The sequence below is a fragment of the Chinchilla lanigera genome, unplaced genomic scaffold (genome assembly GCF_000276665.1).
Source record: "Chinchilla lanigera isolate Chin_1 unplaced genomic scaffold, ChiLan1.0 scaffold00040, whole genome shotgun sequence".
NCBI lineage: Eukaryota > Metazoa > Chordata > Mammalia > Rodentia > Chinchillidae > Chinchilla > Chinchilla lanigera.
The window spans coordinates 6307290-6325353 of NW_004955441.1; the positions used below are offsets into that span (position 1 = coordinate 6307290).

Consider the following 18064-nt stretch of genomic DNA (forward strand, 5'->3'; position numbering starts at 1 on the left):
CAACTATTGATAATCTCCTACCTCTTTTGTCTGTAACTCACTATTATTTGTCTATTTGTTTTCCTGAGAAACTATCTTGTAGATAACAATATGTAAAACAATAACCATTGATAATTTCCTACCACTTTGTCTGTAACTTGGGAAGCCCTCCTATTATTATGTTATCCTTCTTTTACTCTTTAAAATAAAAAAAAAATGCATATCAACCCCTGCTTTAGAGCAATGTTGGAAAGGCCAGGCTATTTCATAGTCACAAGATACTAAAGCCATATATTTGTGTATGGCATCTGCATAGCGACATACAGGTTTTTAAAGAAGAGAGCATGTCTGAGTTAGAAACAAATTCTAAAATAGATACACTCATTTTTGTAGGAATGTCTTCATATGCCTGAGATTTTTATACCAATAGCTCTGGCATGCACTTTCTATGGAGAGGGTTTGGGTAGAAACATATTCTATATTTCGGATGGGGTAAGCCTACAGTGGCAGTGGCTTTTCTAGGTTTTTATTTAATAAAATATTTGCAAGCCATATGGAGATAGAAGTCTGATGTCTGGGAGGCAGGAGTTATAAATTCGGGAGTCATCAGTCAAATATGATCTCTTTTGAATTCTTAAAAGTGGGTAAGTCCTTATATTACTGGGTTTTGGGGCGCTCACCTCTTGGCTTCCAGGTTCTTCTCTTCTAGAACAATGAACTGAATAAGACAAGCAAAAATGGTGACAAAGTTTATGTGAAAAAGTAAAAGCAAAGGGTAAGGGAGAAACACCGAAAGAACACCCAGGATTTGGAGGCAGATTTATTTTACATCAGCAGGCACTGATTGGGATCACTCCCAAAATATTAGGCACCGATCCCTGGTAGTCTAGGGCTTTTATATAATGCACAAGCAGGACGTACAAAGGTGAGATAGAACAGCTGGCAGTTCTTCTGATTACCTAGCAGGGTGAGATCATGGGTTACAAGGCTAGATTAATGATCATCAGTTACAAGGCTAGATTAACGGTCGTGAGGCTTGGTACAATCAGGCATCCCACATGTTCAGTTTCACTCTTGTGGTTACGGGGGTCAAGAAAGTGATTACAAAGCCATGAAGCAGTTATAGAGCTAGGCAGTTGCAAAAGAACAAAGTTTTGAGAAGGACAATTTCTCTTGCATAATTTTGCCCTTTCAGTGGCATCTGTGTCCTTTTATGCCATCCACACCTCAAGGGAATCCATGAGAACTTCTGCTACAGGTCCTGAGAGGCAGTGCTGAGTTGATTCTAGGATCCTGCCACACCTCCCTCCCCAGCCAGTCTAAGCCACGCCCTCCTAGCTCACTTGTAAGGGAAGCATAATTACAATTTTTGAAAGTACCCTTTGACTTCCCATGTACACAGATATTAGAGAAGCACTCACAAATTGAAATATATGCAAAAGTACATAGTAACATTGTAATTCCAAAAATTTGAAAATCTACTATATTTACATCAAGAAAAGGGATAAATGAATTGTACAGACAATTCATATTAAACTCCACAGCACTGATGAAATTTAATAACTTGAACTACATGTACTGGCATGAGCTAATCTCACAAATATAAAGTCAAAAATACATACAAAGTCAAGCATAGAATCAGGTTGAAGAAGACAATTTAAAGTACATAGAAGAGTTTGACATGGTGGTGTGCACCTGTAATCCCAGCATTCAGGAGGCTGAAGCAGGAGGATTGCCCCAAGTTCAAAACCAGCCTTGGCTACATAGTGAATTCAAAGCTAGGCTAGACTGCATAGCAAGACCCTGTCTCAAAAAAGCAAGCAAGAAAGAAAGAAAGAAAGAAAGAAAAGTACATAGCACTAACACAAGTGCACCAAATGTACATTTTGGCAAAGGTCAATAAGCTAAAATCAATAGTTCACACCAAGCATGGCAATGCAGTCTTGTAATCCAAGCACTCAGGAGGATGAGGCAGGAGGATTGCCCTGAATTCAAGGCCATCCTTGGCTACATAGTAAGTTCAAGGCCACCCTGGACTACATAGAGAGACCTTGTCTCAAAAATCCAAAGCAAAACAAAAAATAAAATTAATATTTCATTAAGAGTAAAAATGAAGGGCTGGGGATATAGCTCAGTGGCATAAGTGTCTGCCTGGCAAGCACAAGGTCATGAGTTCGATCCCTGGTACCACCAAAAAAAAAAAGTAAAAATGATGGGGCTGGGGATTTAGCTCAACGGCAAAGCGCCTGCCTGGCAAGCGCAAGGTCGTGAGTTCGGTTCCCGGTACCGGAGAAAAAACAAAAAAAAAAAAAAAAAAAAAAAGTAAAAATGAAAATCAATGCCGAAGAATTGCTTCCAGAATACAAGAATAAATCTGATATTGTATTTAAAATATTATTGATATTTCATCATTAATCTTAGCAGTTACTAGTTCAGGTAGAACAATGGAGCTGAGGAAGTCACTTCCCTCCACCCATTTGCTTTTAAACAGCACGCGGGGACTGTTCCACCTTCCGCTGTCCTAAGAGAGGTGGAGAACAGCGACAAAACCCAGGGGATGGTTGACACCCTGGGCCAGAGCACACGTACACTGAGGCTTCAGTCAGGTCAGACCTCTACCCTACTCAGACTTGAGTAAGAGTTCATGAATATGCACTACACCTCCCACATGTCATTAAGCTCAGAGTGAATTCTGGGAGAAGCAGGTGTGTGGAGAGCCCCGAGATGACACAGCATCCTGTCAATCATTCCTGTCACTCTTACCCAAGGGCAGTGGGAAGCAGCTGGGCTGGGGTGCGCATCCTTTGAATTCTGAAAGCCTGATTTATCTGTGTGATGTGTGGTGTGTGGTGTGTGAGAGCTTTCTACTTTCTGTGGTCCGGGTACCACTTTTCTGTTTGTGCTGTATTTTTTCTCAGCATAGACTTAACGCGAACACATCATCCCGTGATCATCAATAAATGTAACTGCTTTTCAGGTGCCATCAGATAGGTGCTTGCAATTCCTTGACTGTTTTACACAAAAGTTTGGCATCCACCTGTCGGATCCACCGTGCAGTAAGAATACTACAGCACTTTCAGGTACTGTCTTGATTTTGCAGTCAGTGGCCTGCTCATGTGTGACTCTGAATCGACTTTTGCTTGCCCATGACAGCTTGTGTGCAGGTTCTAGCAGGGGAGCGCAGCTACTCGTGTACATTTGACCCAGGAACGGTCCTCCCCTATTGGGGTGGTCGTCCTCTTCGACCAAGGGTACAACTTTAGGAGGGACGCAAATGGAGCGGTGGGGGAAGAAGGCGACACCCGCCTAACCAGCCAGATCACCGAATCAACTCTGGTGATCAGTAGGGCGATCGCAGTCAGATCGCCCTCACATCTGCCACTTGAATTTGAAGTCACTAAAAGAATTAAGATATTTGAGGATTATCAAATGTTTCTCCAATACATTTTTCTTTTCTTCATAGATTTTTTTAAAGACGGGCGTGGTGGCGCACGCCTGTAATGCCAGCACTCAGAGGCTGAGGCAGGAGGATCGTTGTGAGTTCGAGACCAGCCTGAGCTACAAAGTGATCTCAAGGCCAGCCTGAACTGCATAGTGAGGCCCTGCCTCTAAAAGACAAACACACACACACACACACACATACACACACACAAATAAACATAGATTTAAAAAAAATTATATTTAAGTAGAAAAGTGATGATACATGTGCATGCTTGGAGGGATTTTCCTCTTGGTTAAATTTTAACTAAGACTTTGACTTTCTACTTTAAATTTACCCTCATAGAAAGAAAAGAAGTCCAATACAGCACTTTTTCTTGAATAATTTGTGATGTAACTGGGATACAGAAACTAAAAATTAGAGCTCTTAAAGATTATTTGTTTTGCATACTAATACACAGTTATACAATGACTACAAGTGTGACATCTAAATCCCATTATTCTTACTTGTATTATTTTTACAAGGATGTATTGACTCACTAATGTCTGCCATTCTTCCTAAAACCATCTAGCTCGTGGACTGTTTTTCTTTTTGGACAGGATTTCACTAAGTAGCTGAGGCTGGTCTTGAACTCACTGGCCCTCAACTAAAGGCAGTCCTCCTGCCTCAGCCCCTCATTTCCTGGGATAACAGGTGTACACCACGACACCTGGCTTCATCCACTATTAATATAGTACTTACTGCCAGGCATGGTGGTGCACACCTGTAACCCCAGCACTCAGGAGGCTGAGGCAGGAGGATCCTTGTGAGTTTGAGATCAGCCTGGGCTACAAAGTGAGCTCAAGGCTAGCCTGAACTGCATTGCAAGACCCTGTGTCAAAAAGACAAAGAAAAAAAATACATATATATAGTATTTACTGTCCACCTATTTACCTATTAAAATGTTCTTGATTTTATATGTAGAATTAACAGCTTTCATGAGTATTATAGCGTATTCCTCTAGCAAAAATACACATTTTTACTTCAACCTACTAAAATTTCAACATACAGAGGCAGAGATTTTTCACTACAAACTACAACTAGGAAGCTAGCCCATGTTAGAAAATGACTTGCCAGGTATTAACAGTAAATCCGAATAACATGCTTTGTTCCTGTAGCTGACACTGTGAAGTGGAATAACCATGATTTGCCCGCTTGATGGCATGATCACCGAGGGCACCTTGAACCCTGAACCCGGTGCCAGAAATGATGCTGAAGTAAACACTCAGCTAGGCGGCCTGCCAAAACCAAGGCGAAGGCATAGTGCTTTAGGTTCTCTGGGCAAGAGCTGTGGGCGGCACCAGCGGGAAGATAGGTGGAAGGGCCAAGGGTATTGGTGACGTTTTATTTCTTAAGCAAGATTTGGAACTTGAACGATGATCTTGTTATAGTCTCTCCCCTTGTTTGCTTTTCTTGCCTGAAATATTAAGAATAACAAGCTGGGCGTAGCGGCACATGCCTGTAATCCCAGAACACCAGCAGGCTGAGGCAGGAAGCAGTTTATCCCCTTACAATATCCTGACTCAAAATAAAAAATAAGAATAAAAATGACGAGGGATCTAACTCCATGTGAAGGCCCTGGGTTCAATCACCAGTACCAATAACAATAATAGCAACAACAACAATGACAAAAGAATAAGAAAAATATCAGAAAATAAAAAACGATTACTATTGTTAAAAATCCCCCACACGTCTAGAAACCAGAAATATAACTTTCTCATTGATTAACTTTTAAAATTGGAGGTCAAGGCAGGAGGGTCACCATGAGTGTGAGGCCAGCTTGGGCTACATAGTGAGTTCAAGGCCAGCCTCAAGTATCTAGTGAGATTTTTTGTCTCAAAAAACAAAATAAGCACCTAAAACCAAAAATAAATACATAAAATAAAATTGGAAAAATATTTTGTAATAGGGATGTATCTTTTCTTCAGAGATAAAGTAACTGGTCACTAAAGTATCCACTAAGGGATTTATTTATTTATTTATTTATTTTTGGTACTGGGAATCGAACTGGGGACCTCATGCTTGCCAGGCAGGCGTGATTCCACTGAGCTATCTTCCCGGCCCCAGATTGATTTATTTAAATATGTGTAATGGCAGTCTAGTACGTTTTTCTGTTGCAGTGTTGTAATTACAGGCAGGGGGGCAGGCAGGTTGGCGCTTATCTGTAACCCCAGCCCTTGGGAGTCTGAGGCAGGAGGATCCTGTGAGTTCAAGACCAGCTTGGGCTACATAGGAAGACCCTGTCAAAAAAATTTAAAAAAAAAAAAAAAGAGGGAAACTCAGTAGTTTATAATGTAACCAAACAAACAACAAGTAAGTCTGCAGTCTTCAGAGGTAAGAGCTCTACTTATAGTGGTAGATAACTCAAAAACAGCTTGTTGCGATGTTCCCTCACTTCCCTTGGCCACAGTTTTCTTTTTTAGTGTTACTAAGCACAAATTTTCTGTTTTTCTCCCCACGCCCTCAAACTTCTGTTGAGAACCCTTGGTCCAGGAACCCCTCCATTAGAGGTGTTTGCGTGGCTAAATGGCTGCCTCATTTCCTGTTTTCTTTCTCTTATCTGGAGATAAGACTGGTACAAAACAGCTCAGGGTATGACAGCTGGGGGGAATGTTGCAACAGCACTGAAGAAAAAAAACGATCACTCTGAGTCTTACACCTATTGGCGCATTTTCATTCTAGCAGATTACACCTCGCAGGTAACACTGACAGTGGGACTGGCCACACAGGTACCAGCACAGAGGTCATCTGCCCTAGGTACTGTCAGTTAGCAGCTCTGGATAATTTCTTTTCTCTTTTATTTTGAACCTTCCCTCTAATCCGACCTTGAATTTGATGTTGAGTGTTTGTAATTTTGTGTCTCTAGAAATCTGTGTGGAAGCAGATATGTGGCCTAGGGATGCAACAATGACTGGGTTACATCAGGTGTCAGAATGAGGATAAAAACCCAATGAAGCAGGGCATGGCGGCACACGCCTGTAATCCCAGCACTGGGGAGGCTGAGGCAGGCGGATCCTTGGGAGTTCGAGGCCAGCCTGGGCTACAAAGTGAGCTCAAGGGCAGGCTGAACTGCATAGCGAGACCCTGTCTCAAAAAGACCAAAAAAAAGCCAATGAGCTAAAAAAGGCAGAGTAGAAAAAGACTTGAAAGACCTTTGGTCTTTGTTAGCACTCTTTAGCAGCTGTACCAGTGCTGGATTTGTTCAACTTTGGATTTTTCATTATGTAAGAAGAATAAAGCTGACGTTCCCTCAAAGCCTTGTGCAGTCACAGGTGTAGCTTTTTCAGAGGTGGCTGGATCTGGGGCGTGTAATGCTGGGATCAAGGGTGTGAGTGCCTCCCGCCCTAAGCGTGGGTAGCCCGGATAAGATAAAAGGGACAGAGAGAAGCTTGTTATTTGTCCCCTGTGGCTTGCTCCTTACCGCCTTCCTCCTGCCTGCTTTCTGCCTTGCCACCCGGCTTTGGAGCCAGCTGATTGTGGACTGTGAACCCTCCACAAACTCTGAGCCAAATAAACTTTCCTCCTTTAACTTGAGGTGTTGTGTGTTTTGTCTCAGCAACGAGGAAAGTAACTAAGACGGCCAACCCGGTGGCATGTGCCTGTAATCCCAGTTTCTTGGGAGGCTGGGATAGGAGGATGGCAGATATGAGGCCACCCTGAGCAATTTAGCAAAATGGTGTCCCGGAATGAATGAATGAATGAATGAATGAATGAATAAATAAATAAATAAATAAATAAATAAATGGAGCTGGAGTGTAGTTTTTTTTTTTTTTTTTTCTGGTACCAGGGCTCAAACTCACGAGCTTGCGCTCGCCAGGCAGGCGCTGTGCCGCTGAGCTAAATCCGCAGCCCCTGCTGGAGTGTAGTTCAACCGTAAGGCACTCACCTAGCATGGATGAGGTTCAAGGTTCAATAACTCCAACTGCAAGACAAAAAAAAGAAAACTACCTTTTCTTAATCTACTATTACTTGCTGTGGTAAACAGGTACCTTGTTACTTGGAACCATAGGCACTCCAAACAAGCCAATTATAAGACTTTCATATTTTTAAATTATGGCTGGGGATACAGCTCAGTGGCACAAGCGCCTGCTTGGCAAGCACAAGGTTCTGAGTTCGATTCCTGGTACAAAAAAAAAAGAAAGTATAAGTTTAAAATTAATAAAATATGTCAATGTTCAAAGAGATTAACTTTGAAGCCCAGGGGCTGCTTCTTGTGCCCAAAAGAGGCCACTTTCAGTTAGCTGGGCTTTGAGTTACTACACAATTTATCACACAACTTTTTAAGTTAAATTTAAAATGTCTTCTTATAATTGATGCCATCCCTTCTCAGACAAGCATGTCAGAGCACTAGGCCTTAAAAAATGAAGAAGGAAAAAAGTTGAGGCAGAAAAAATAGCACATAGACTCAGAGGCATCAAGAACATGTCTGTTTGCATGTAATCCCAGCACTCAGGAGGCTGAGGCAGGAGGATAGCCATAAGTTTGAGGCCAGCCTGGGCTACATAGTGCATTCAAGGCCAGCCTGAACTGCATGGAGAGTCCCTGTCTCAAAACCAACAAACAAACCAAAAACAAAAACAAAAACAAAACAAGAACATATGTGTTCCATGAGCATGTGCAGCAGAAGAAATGGAGATGAGACTAGAAAGTAAATTGAGGCCAAATTGTTTAAAGTTTTATATAACTTAAAGTTTGTAACATAACAAAACAGGAAGCTTTTAGAGGATTTTAGTAAAGGCAGTCACATGACTGTATAGCTATCTTGGTCACTGTGAGAGGCCGTAGATAGGAAGGCTCTTGGGAAACCACTGCAAGTCCTCCATGCTCGGCCATCATTCCCCCAACCCTCAAGTAAGGGGAAGGTCAGAGCTGCGGTCAGATATGGGGTTCTTCCTTCGGAGCCTGAGTGAAGACCATTCAGAGAAGGAGCCCTTGTGGTGTGGGCTGGGGGTGGGAGAAGTTCCTCCTTGGTTCTTAGACTTCAGTAATTTTGGTAATTATTAAACATAGATTTTCCGGTCCCTCCCCAGACTTACTGCAAAGGGTCACTGAGTCAGACCCAGTGACTTTCCAGAATATTCTATTGTGTCCTGAAGTTTGAGAATCGCTGTCCTATCTGGAAGTTTCTCCTTCCTTTGCTGTGGCCTGGTTACCCCTGAAGATAGAGTACCTGCTGCATTCTAGTTGGGGTGCATATTTTAATTTAAAATATTTGGCCTTTGCCCATGGTAGCTCTCACATGACCCTAAAACCCTGGAAATCGCCTGAGAGATACAAAATTTTATATGCAAATTGTCTTGGTTACTTTTCTCTCGTTGCTGAGATAAAATACCTGATGCCCCAAATTAAGGAAGGAAAGGTTTATTTAGCTCACGGTTTGTGGAGGTTTCAGTTCATAATCAGCTGGCTCCAAAACAGGGCGGCATGGTCAGGGGCAACAGTTGGAGGCAGCAGAAACAGCAGAAGCAACAAGAGCAAAAGCACGGAGAAGCGAGCCTCTCCTCCTCCCTTATATTGTAAGCAGACTACCACCCCTAGGGCAGGTGTAGCGCTCACACCATCTCCCTGCCCTCCTCTTGCACAGGATGAGGATATTTACAAAGTGAGGACCCCCGCCCCCTGCTGAGTGGCTTCATTAAACTTCCAAACTTCTCAAGTTGACACAATGTATCAACCTTAAGATGACTAATGAAGTGGGAGGGGGCTCAATAGCTCCAGGGTGGGCTCTGATCACCAGAAAGAGGCATGAAAACCGGGCAGGAGATTGTGTTCAGTCTCCAGTGGCCAAGGATTTAATCAACCATACCTACATAACAAAATCTCAGCAGCAGCAAAACCCTAAGCAACTTGGGCTCATGGTTCTGTCATGGCGTGTATCTAGATGTCCCCTCAAAGTCTCATATGCTCAGAGGTGGGGCTTTTCAAAACTGGATGGATTAGGGTGTGTGATGCTGAGATTAAGGGTGTGTGTTACTAAATTAGTCCATGAATGGAATTAGAATTAACAAAGCTCGGCGGGCACCACCCAAAAGGCTTGTGCCTGGTTGGGATAAAAGGGAAAGGCAGGTTGGTTGCTGCTGCTTGCTGCCGCTGCCTCCCACATGCCACACCATGGACTGTTTCTCCTCTACAACGCCTCTCCGCCATGCTACCCTGCTTGGAACCGGCTGACCAGGAACTGAAACCTCTAGAGATTATGAGCTGAAATAAACCTTTCCTCCTTTAACTTTAGGTGTCTGGTGCTTTGTCTCAGCAACAAGAAATGTGACTGAGACAGATTCCAAATTGCTGGACACATTTATATACTGGGAAGACACAGAAGATCTGCTTACTTCTATACCTTGCCCAGTGAACCTTTTCCATTTGGTTGTTCCTCAGTTGTATTCATTATAATACACCAATGGACATAAGTAAAGTCCTTTCCTAATTTCTGTGAGCCATTCTAGCAACCTACCAAACCTAAGTGGAGGCGCTGGGAACCCCAAAATATGTAGCCAAGTGGAGAGAAATGTAGATAGCTTGGCATCCCATTTTTGGCTGGTGTACAAAGTGGGCACAGTCTGGTGAGCCTGAGACATTAGCCTGTGAGTTCAGTCCCTAAGTCCAGGTAGGCAGTGTCAGACTTTAACAGGAGTGACACCTTTCCTCACCTGTCATAAGGGTCATGGCACATATCTCTCTAAAAAAGACCAGTTAAGAGCAAAAAGTAACATTTATTTATTTAATCAAAATATTTGTTTTGTTTTTTGAGACAGGGTCTTGCTATATAGTTCAGGCTGGCCTTGAGCTCACTATGTAGCTCAGGCTGGCCTCAAATCTCAAGGTGATCCTCCTGCCTCAGCCTCCTGAGTGCTGGGGTTACAGGAATGCACCATTATGCCCAGCGCTTAGTCGAAAGTTTTTTGTGGATCTGCAGAATGAAGTTCCAAGGACACAGAACAATCTCCTTATCTTTATGCTTAAATGAAATGAAGCCTGGATAGCTGTGTAGGAAAGTGACAGGACAGAAAGCCTGCCATCTGAGGGAGAAACCCAGCAAGAGCTGTCTGTTCAGATTCTTCTGGACGTTCTTTGCTCCTGGGTATGGGCAGAGCCTCTTGTGAAACCGAGCTCTTACGACCTGCTATCTGACAGGATAAGCCAGGGAGTCACTATGGCAAGCTCCAGGACAGATGAATACTATTTTTAGGCTTAATGACTTACTTTGGGGAAAAATACTCTGGTTCCTATGAACCACCTTGAGGAAGACAAATTCTAGTGTCGGTGACTTGCCTTGGGGGAGAAAGGCGAGCAAGAGACAGGAGGACAGGAGGCGGTCAGAGAGGGACTGTGCTCTGTGCGGCCTGCTTCTGAAGCCTGAAGTGCCGTCCTTCGGATGTCATTTTTTCTGAGTCACAGCAAAGGATGGGACGGTCGGCTGGTGTCAGAGAATTGCCTGGCATGGCGGGAAATGACACATAATTGGCGTCAGAAAAACCACTGCACAGGGGCCGTATCGTGTTTTGTCTCCTCCTGCTCTCACCTGGCCCTTGTATAATCACGTTTCTTTGTAGAATGTGGTTAAGCCAGGAGAAACGGCAATTCTGCTGCCACTCTCTGACCTAAATTCAGGGCTAACCTTTGAAGTCAAGAAGTGGAGCTTATGTTTCCTCTGTACGAAAGCCTAACCAGGGAGGGCCAGACCTGCAGGCCTCTGACCCGGCTTCTGATTATAGTCTACCTCACACCTGGTTGGCAGTTCCAAGAGGCCAGGGAGCAGAGGGCCTCCATTCTAGAAGAGGGTGCTGCCCATTGGCTGTTATCAGCTCAAACTCACTGATTGATTGCCCTGACTGGCTGACCTCGGCTGAAATGTGTGTTGACCTTTGGGCCTGGACGCATGATGTCTACCAGAACCTTCTTATCTAGATTTTATCTAGACTGTAGTTCCTCTTGGCTGTTTATCAGTCAGTCCTTTCCTAGGGCACCAAAGTTGCTGCAATAAACTCACTCAGCCATTTTCACACAAAAAGGCCCCAGGAGCCTAGGCAAAGTCTCTGCTAAAAAGTCTTCCCATCCTGATCCCCGTGCCTGAGGTCCCAGCTGCTGCTTTCTCAGTGTTTGTTCTCAAATCCTGTCTCCCTCCTTGCCTTTTCTTCTCTGTCTCTTCTGAAGAAGAGACACGGCTTCTTCAATCACTTCCACCTGTCTTAGTCCAGTAGTGTTGCTATAACAAAAGTTCCTGAAGCTGGGCATGATGGCACACACCTGAAATGCCAGCGCTCGGGAAGCTGAGGCAGGAGGATCACCACGAATTCAAGGCCAGCGTGGGCTACAGAGTGAGTTCAAAGCCAATCTAAAGTACCTAATGAGACCCTATCTCAAAAAGAAAAAGTTCCTGAGACTTGGTGATGTATGAAGAAGAGAAATTTACTTCTTACAGTTCTGGAGGCTGTGAAATCTAAGATCAATGTAATGGTTTAGATCTAAAATGTTGCCCCAAAGTGCCATGTGTTCAGAGATAGGCCTTTTGGAAGGTAACTGGCTCGTGTGAGCATTGTACTCTCCGTGGATTAATCCACTGAAGAACTCAGAGCTGAGTGTGCTGCTGGAGGCGGTACCTGGTCGGAAGAGGCATGACCTGGAAACCCATTCCTCCCGGGCATCTCTTCCAAGACACAAACAGCCTAAGTTCTGAGCTGACTGACTTGAAGTTCTCCGTATTCCTCACAGGAGCTGGTTCTACAGGGTCTGGGGGAAGTTTGTGCCGCTTAAGATGTTTTGTCGACAAACTCACCACCGTCCAAGTGATTCAACCTGCACCACCACCCTCTGGGTATAATGGAGCCCTCTATCCAGAACGCTCTCAGACTTTCCCACTTTGATCGTCCAGGTTCCTAGCTTGAGTCCCCCACCGCCTGTCTTCTTCCAGGTCCCTGGAAATCATCTGACTCCTTCATGTTCTCCTTTGGGTGATGCCTAAAATGCATGTGACCTCCCAGGTATGCGCTCACACATAGCTGCCAGAGATCAGTACGCATCTAAACCACAGACTCAGATTCCCATTATGCGTGAAGGGCGGAAGGAATGAGGTAGCACTGCCCACACTCCAAGGTCCTAGGAAGTTATATATCTATGAACTATAAACCATTATAGACTGTGGCAGAATGCCACTTATTCCCCAATGCCTCTTTTTTAGACTACATTAACAGACTGCCTAGCATAAAGGTTCCGCATTTCTAAACTAACCCTGCAGCTCAATATGATTATTTGAATAAGCTCTTGTCAGTAAGTATGAAGAGGACACGGTACATGGAACTTGGAGGATGCTTCTGGAAAGGGGAGTTCACCTCCTCTCCCTGTCTGCTCTCCCTGTCTGCTGCTCTAAATACTGGTATGGAGTTAAGCCTCATTAGCCAAATGGGTTTCAGACTACGCCCTAGGGATGGAGAAACAGGAAGTTAGCAGGAGCGTGTGTCGCAGCTGACCACATACCAGAACTGCTGTACCAGTCTTGGCCCACTTGCTGAGAGAAGCCACCTGCCAGGACCCTGGCTACCCCGAACATACTTTTGGGCATACCAAAAATGCAATCCCTGATCACTCTTCAGCCAGCTGTTTCTCAAGGTTAAATTTGCAATGAGCAGCTGTGAGGGATGAGGTATCATCTTCCCCCATGCAAAGAATAGACTCGCGAAAGCCAGGCACGGTGGCGCATGCCTGTAATCCCAGCACTCGGGAGGCTGAGGCAGGAGGATCGTTTTGAGTTCAAGACCAGTCAGGGCTACAAAGTGAGCTCAAGGCCAGTCTGAACTCCATAGCAAGACCCTGTCTCAAAAAAAGACCAAAAAAAAAAAAAAAAGAATAGACTCGGGTACTACTTACTACGCAAAGCCGGGGGGGTTAGCTCAGTGGTAGAGAGCTTGTCTAGCGTGCATAAAGACCTGCATTCCATCTCCAGGGCTGCAAATAAATAACGTGGAGGAGCCCTACTGCAGTGCTGACCTCCTGTGTGCAGTACCTACTTTGGTCTCTCCTTGTTGCTGCTGTGTGTTTCAGCAGACATGGAGAACTAGCACCAGCACAACGAGGACACTTGTTGTTCTGTAGTGAGTAGAAAAAAAATAATCATTTACCTCAGACCCAGGAGTCTTGTGGTTTCGCCGGTATCCACGAAACACCAACCTGAAGCAGGGTAAAATCTCAGCACCTGACATACTTACTTATGTACTGTTTTTAGGAGAAAAATCAAGTTGCATCTCTCTTAAGCTAGTAATATTTTGGATTTCCCAGTCAATCTTCACTTATCAAAGAGGAGCTTCCAAGTTCGATTTTGGCAAAAAAAAAAAAAAAAAAAAAATTAAAAAAACATCGTACTTATTATATCTTGTTGGATATGTATCATCCAAAATAAGTCGAATATAATCCATTCAAAAGTAGGAAGTGTGTGCTAACTGAGACCTCTTGAGTCAGTGTCATGTGGGAATGAGGAAGACGACGCCGTGCATGATTCCCGTGTTGGTAGCAGACATGGGAGGCACTGCAGACTTGAATCATGCTGTCAAAATTATGAAAGTGAATTCTATACATGTGTATGAGTAAGACAGTTTTCCAAGGGAACTAAAGTCATATAAACTTTACTGTTTTGTGGGGAGCGAACCCTGGAGTGCTCTCCCATTGAGCTACATCCCTGTCCCCACCCCTTTTTTTTAGAGACAGGATCTAACTAAATTGCCCAGGTGATCTTGAACTCCTGCTTCAGGCTCCCAAGCAGCTGGGATTACAGGTGTGGGCCACCACTCCTGTTTTAAAATTTTAATTGAAAAAAAAAATAAATAAATAAAATAAAAATTAAAAAACTAAAAAAATAAAGAAGCTGGGTGTGGTGGCACACACCTGTAATCCCAGCACTCAGGAGGCTGAGGCAGGAGGATCATGGCAAGTTCAAGACCAGCCTGGGCTACAAAGTGAGCTCAAGGCCAGCCTGAACTGCATAGTGAGACCCTGTCTCAAAAAGACAAAAAGAATTTTAAAAAATTAAAATTTTAATTGTACTCAGGAGGGTGAGGCGACAACATTATGAGGTCAAGGCCAGTCTGGACGACATAGCAAATCCAAGCCCAGTGTGGGCTGCAGAGTGAGACCCTGTGTCAAAAAAAAAAAAAAACAACAAACCAAAAATTCCCCTTGTGTTGGGTCCTGAATGATTCTGGTATATTAAATTGTGCTCTAACTGGAAACGTATGTAATGCCAACAAAAAAGGTGAAGCAAATGAAAGCTATACAGCCAATTCTTTTACATGAAAACGCTTTTTTTTTTTACAAGTTCATGACTAGTTATGAGGAACATTTCATCTAGAAGTGATTTTTAAGGAAGCGAACTGAGTTTCCCCAAGTACAGAACCTTCCCTCTCAGAAGCAGGGATGTCAACAGGAGGACCAGAACCCTCTGTTTCTGGTGGTTTCTGCCGTTCGCAGGTGAGGTTTGAACTGCCTTTCACTTTAGTCTCTTGTTCTTCCACATTAAGCTTTTTTTGAGGATGGAGCTACAGCTTCCTAGTCATATTCATGGAGAAAACTACAAATCACGTTGGGTCTGTAGTTGAATCATTACCCTTCATATGGAGCCATTCGATCCCTTCTACGCTTTCTTCTTCTGCCAGGAGAGTTCTGGTCACAGTGGGTTTCTTCCTTGTGTGGCGTTTATATTTCAGCACTGTTTCTTTATTGCCTTCTGGATCCACATGTTCAACATTTTCTTCAAATATAACACAGGTTCCAAGAATATCTTCATACTCCCCAGCAAAGACACAGCTGTCCAACTGCAGAACGGGCCTCTCGGTGTCAATCCCCAAAAGCTTGCATTTATTTTCACATTTGGAAAGCAAGTCCGAATCAGTAATTCCTGACAGTTCCACCAGAAAAAACCGCTCTGCCTCCTCCTCCTCTTCTTCCTTCTCGTTCGCTGGATCCTCCAGCCTGGGTTCCTCGGTCTCATGGTCTGGTCACCAGTCACCCCACACAGGGCCACCATCTTCCCTATGGAGTAAAACAGTTCTGTAGCCCAGTGTGGTGGCGCACGCCTGTAATCCCAGCACTCGGGAGGCTGAGGCAGGAGGATCATTGCAAGTTCGAGACCAGCCTGCGCTTCAAAGTGAGCTCAAGGTCAGCCTGAACTGCATCGTGAGACTTTGTCTCAAAAAGACAAAAAAAAAGACAGTTCTGTCAAGTTGCCTGAATGCTATTTTCTCCCGCGAGTTATACTCATTCACCTATGCTTGTTAGTGTGAAATTCCATCTTTTGAGGAATGCAGTCCGGTTGAATTTGAGAGCAAATTTCTTGATCTACTTTTTCCTCCCCGTCCCTTCAAGCGTGCGTGGCAGCTCCTAGCTTTAGTAAAACAGCAGAGTCACTGAAAATATTGAGAAAGGCTCAGACAGATTTGCATCACTATCGCGTTAATCAGGAAGACTCAACCGACAAAGATAAAAAGAGAATAGATGTGAGGATGGAGCAACAGCTGCTACTGAACCGCTGACAAAATGTTGCAAGCGCCTCTGAGGTGCAGGTTGCGTCTGATGTGTCAAAATATTCTTAATGCTTAGACATAGTCCCTTGGCTCTTTTCTGGGTGCATATTGTTTCTGCGTGTTCAGCATCCATTCTCACTGTGGGAGTAGAACCCAGATTTTCCCTTGCGAGGTCCCGCATCCCTGCTCCCAATCCATACTGCTGTTGTGTTTATTTATTTACTTATTTATTTATGGTACCGGGACTCGAACTCAGGACCTTGCACTTGCCAGGCAGGTGCTTGTGCCACTGAGCTATATCCCCGGCCCCAATACTTTTGGATAAAGCTGACCCTACCCTATGAATGATCAAGTCATCAGTTTACAAAGCGTCTGACCCAAGCCTGCCCAGTGAGATTCAATCCAGAGACTTTTGCTCACACCATGGAAAATGAGAAGCTTGCTTTTTATTGAGGTTGCTATTACAGTGTACTATAAATCTAGGGGTACTGAAAATCATAGTTATAAAATGAAGTGCTGAAAATAAGGCAAATTTGATAAACAAAAGGAAAAGATATAAAAAGCAACAAACTTGCCAGGCCATGGTGGTGCACGCCTATAATCCCAGCACCTGGGAGACTGAGGCAGGAGGATCGTTGCAAGTTCGAGACCAGCCTGGGCTACAAAGTGAGCTCAAGGCCAGCCTGACCTGCATAGGGAGACCCTCTCTCAAAAAGAAAAAAAAAACCCAAACAAACAATAATTATGGAGCTGGGCATGGTGGCACATACCTATAATCTCAGCATTCAAGAGGCTGAGGTAGGACTGCCACAAGTTTGAGGCCAGCCTGGGCTATATAGTGAGTTCAAGGCCAGCCTGGACTACAAAATGAGACCCTGTCTCAAAAAAACCCTAAAATTCTATAGCCATTAAAAATTGTGCTGGGCTTGCCGGGTATGGGGCGCAAGCCTATAATCCCTACACTTGGGAGGCTGAGGCAGGAGGATGGTTGCAATTTGAGAATAGCCTGGGTTACAAAGTGAGCTCAAGACCAGCCTGAACTGCATAGTGAGACTTTGTCTCAAAAAGAGAAAAAAAAAAAAAAAAAAAGCAACCAAGTCAAACCGGTACCGTTTTAGCCCAGACTCAACTCTTTTTGTTTACTCCGCTCCTCTAGTACTCCTGAAGCCAGAAGTTTTCACTATATTACTCAATAAATTCCCCATTTTCTTCCCCCTAAACCAAATGGGAATTGATTTATAACTCTCGGGACTAAAAGAGTTCTGAGGCTGGAAAGCGTGGCTGTTCCAAAGGACTCCACAAATGGCTTCCTGTGTGCTTAGGAGTGAGGGCTGAGCGCAGGCCAGGTGTTGCTCCAGAATTCCCATATTTAGAAAGAGCTTAGAGGCTGCAATCAGGTCAGAAGAGATGAGATGAAAGGCTCATTTTGAAGCCATTTACATAAAATTGATTAAATATATACTATTCAGATCAAAGAACAAGAGGAACAAAAGTCTCCTCAGGGTATTCCTTTGATGCTTCCCAGTGAAATTAAGTAAAAAATCAGTCAAGCTGGGCATGATGGCCAGCACTTGTAAGCTGAGGCAGGAGGATTGCTGTGAGTTCAAGGCCAGACAGGGCTCCATAGTTTCCAGAGCACTAAAAGGGTCCCATGCATATCTGACTATCAATGCCTGCAGAGGGAGGCTGACACGGTGAAAAGCGCTCTAGGTTCAAATTCCAGCTCTCTAATTTGCAAAGCAAAATTACCTCAGACTAGTGATTTAAATTCAGGGAAATACAACTCTTTCGGTTAGATAATAAGGAATATCTCACAGCTATTGCAAGGATCTAAAGCATACAAGTCTCCTGGCATATTCTGTACACGTGTGAAAAACTGACCTTCCATCATAGCAGCCACTGATTCAGGCCTGAATCATCAGTAGGTGGTAAAATCATTGGAGGAAAGTTGGAGGCAGGGGAAAGCCATATTTACTGAGGGGCTGCTCTAGAATTAAAGGAGAGCGAAAGAAAAAGCATGACAGTTAAATGTAACGTTTCAGGGCAAATGGGATCCTCCACCAAAAAAATAAATTACTGTGAAGGACATTATTGAGAA

General features: G+C 43.9%; 1 protein-coding gene across 1 annotated transcript; it reads right to left on the reverse strand.

Annotated features, from left to right (window-relative positions):
- Positions 1-14787: 14787 nt before the first annotated feature.
- Positions 14788-16147, reverse strand: LOC102012901 (general transcription factor 3C polypeptide 6-like). The gene is given in 4 exon segments (XM_013517515.1): positions 14788-14977; positions 14979-15045; positions 15048-15437; positions 15970-16147. Coding segments are annotated over 4 exon segments (825 nt in total).
- Between the last annotated feature and the right edge of the window lie 1917 nt (positions 16148-18064).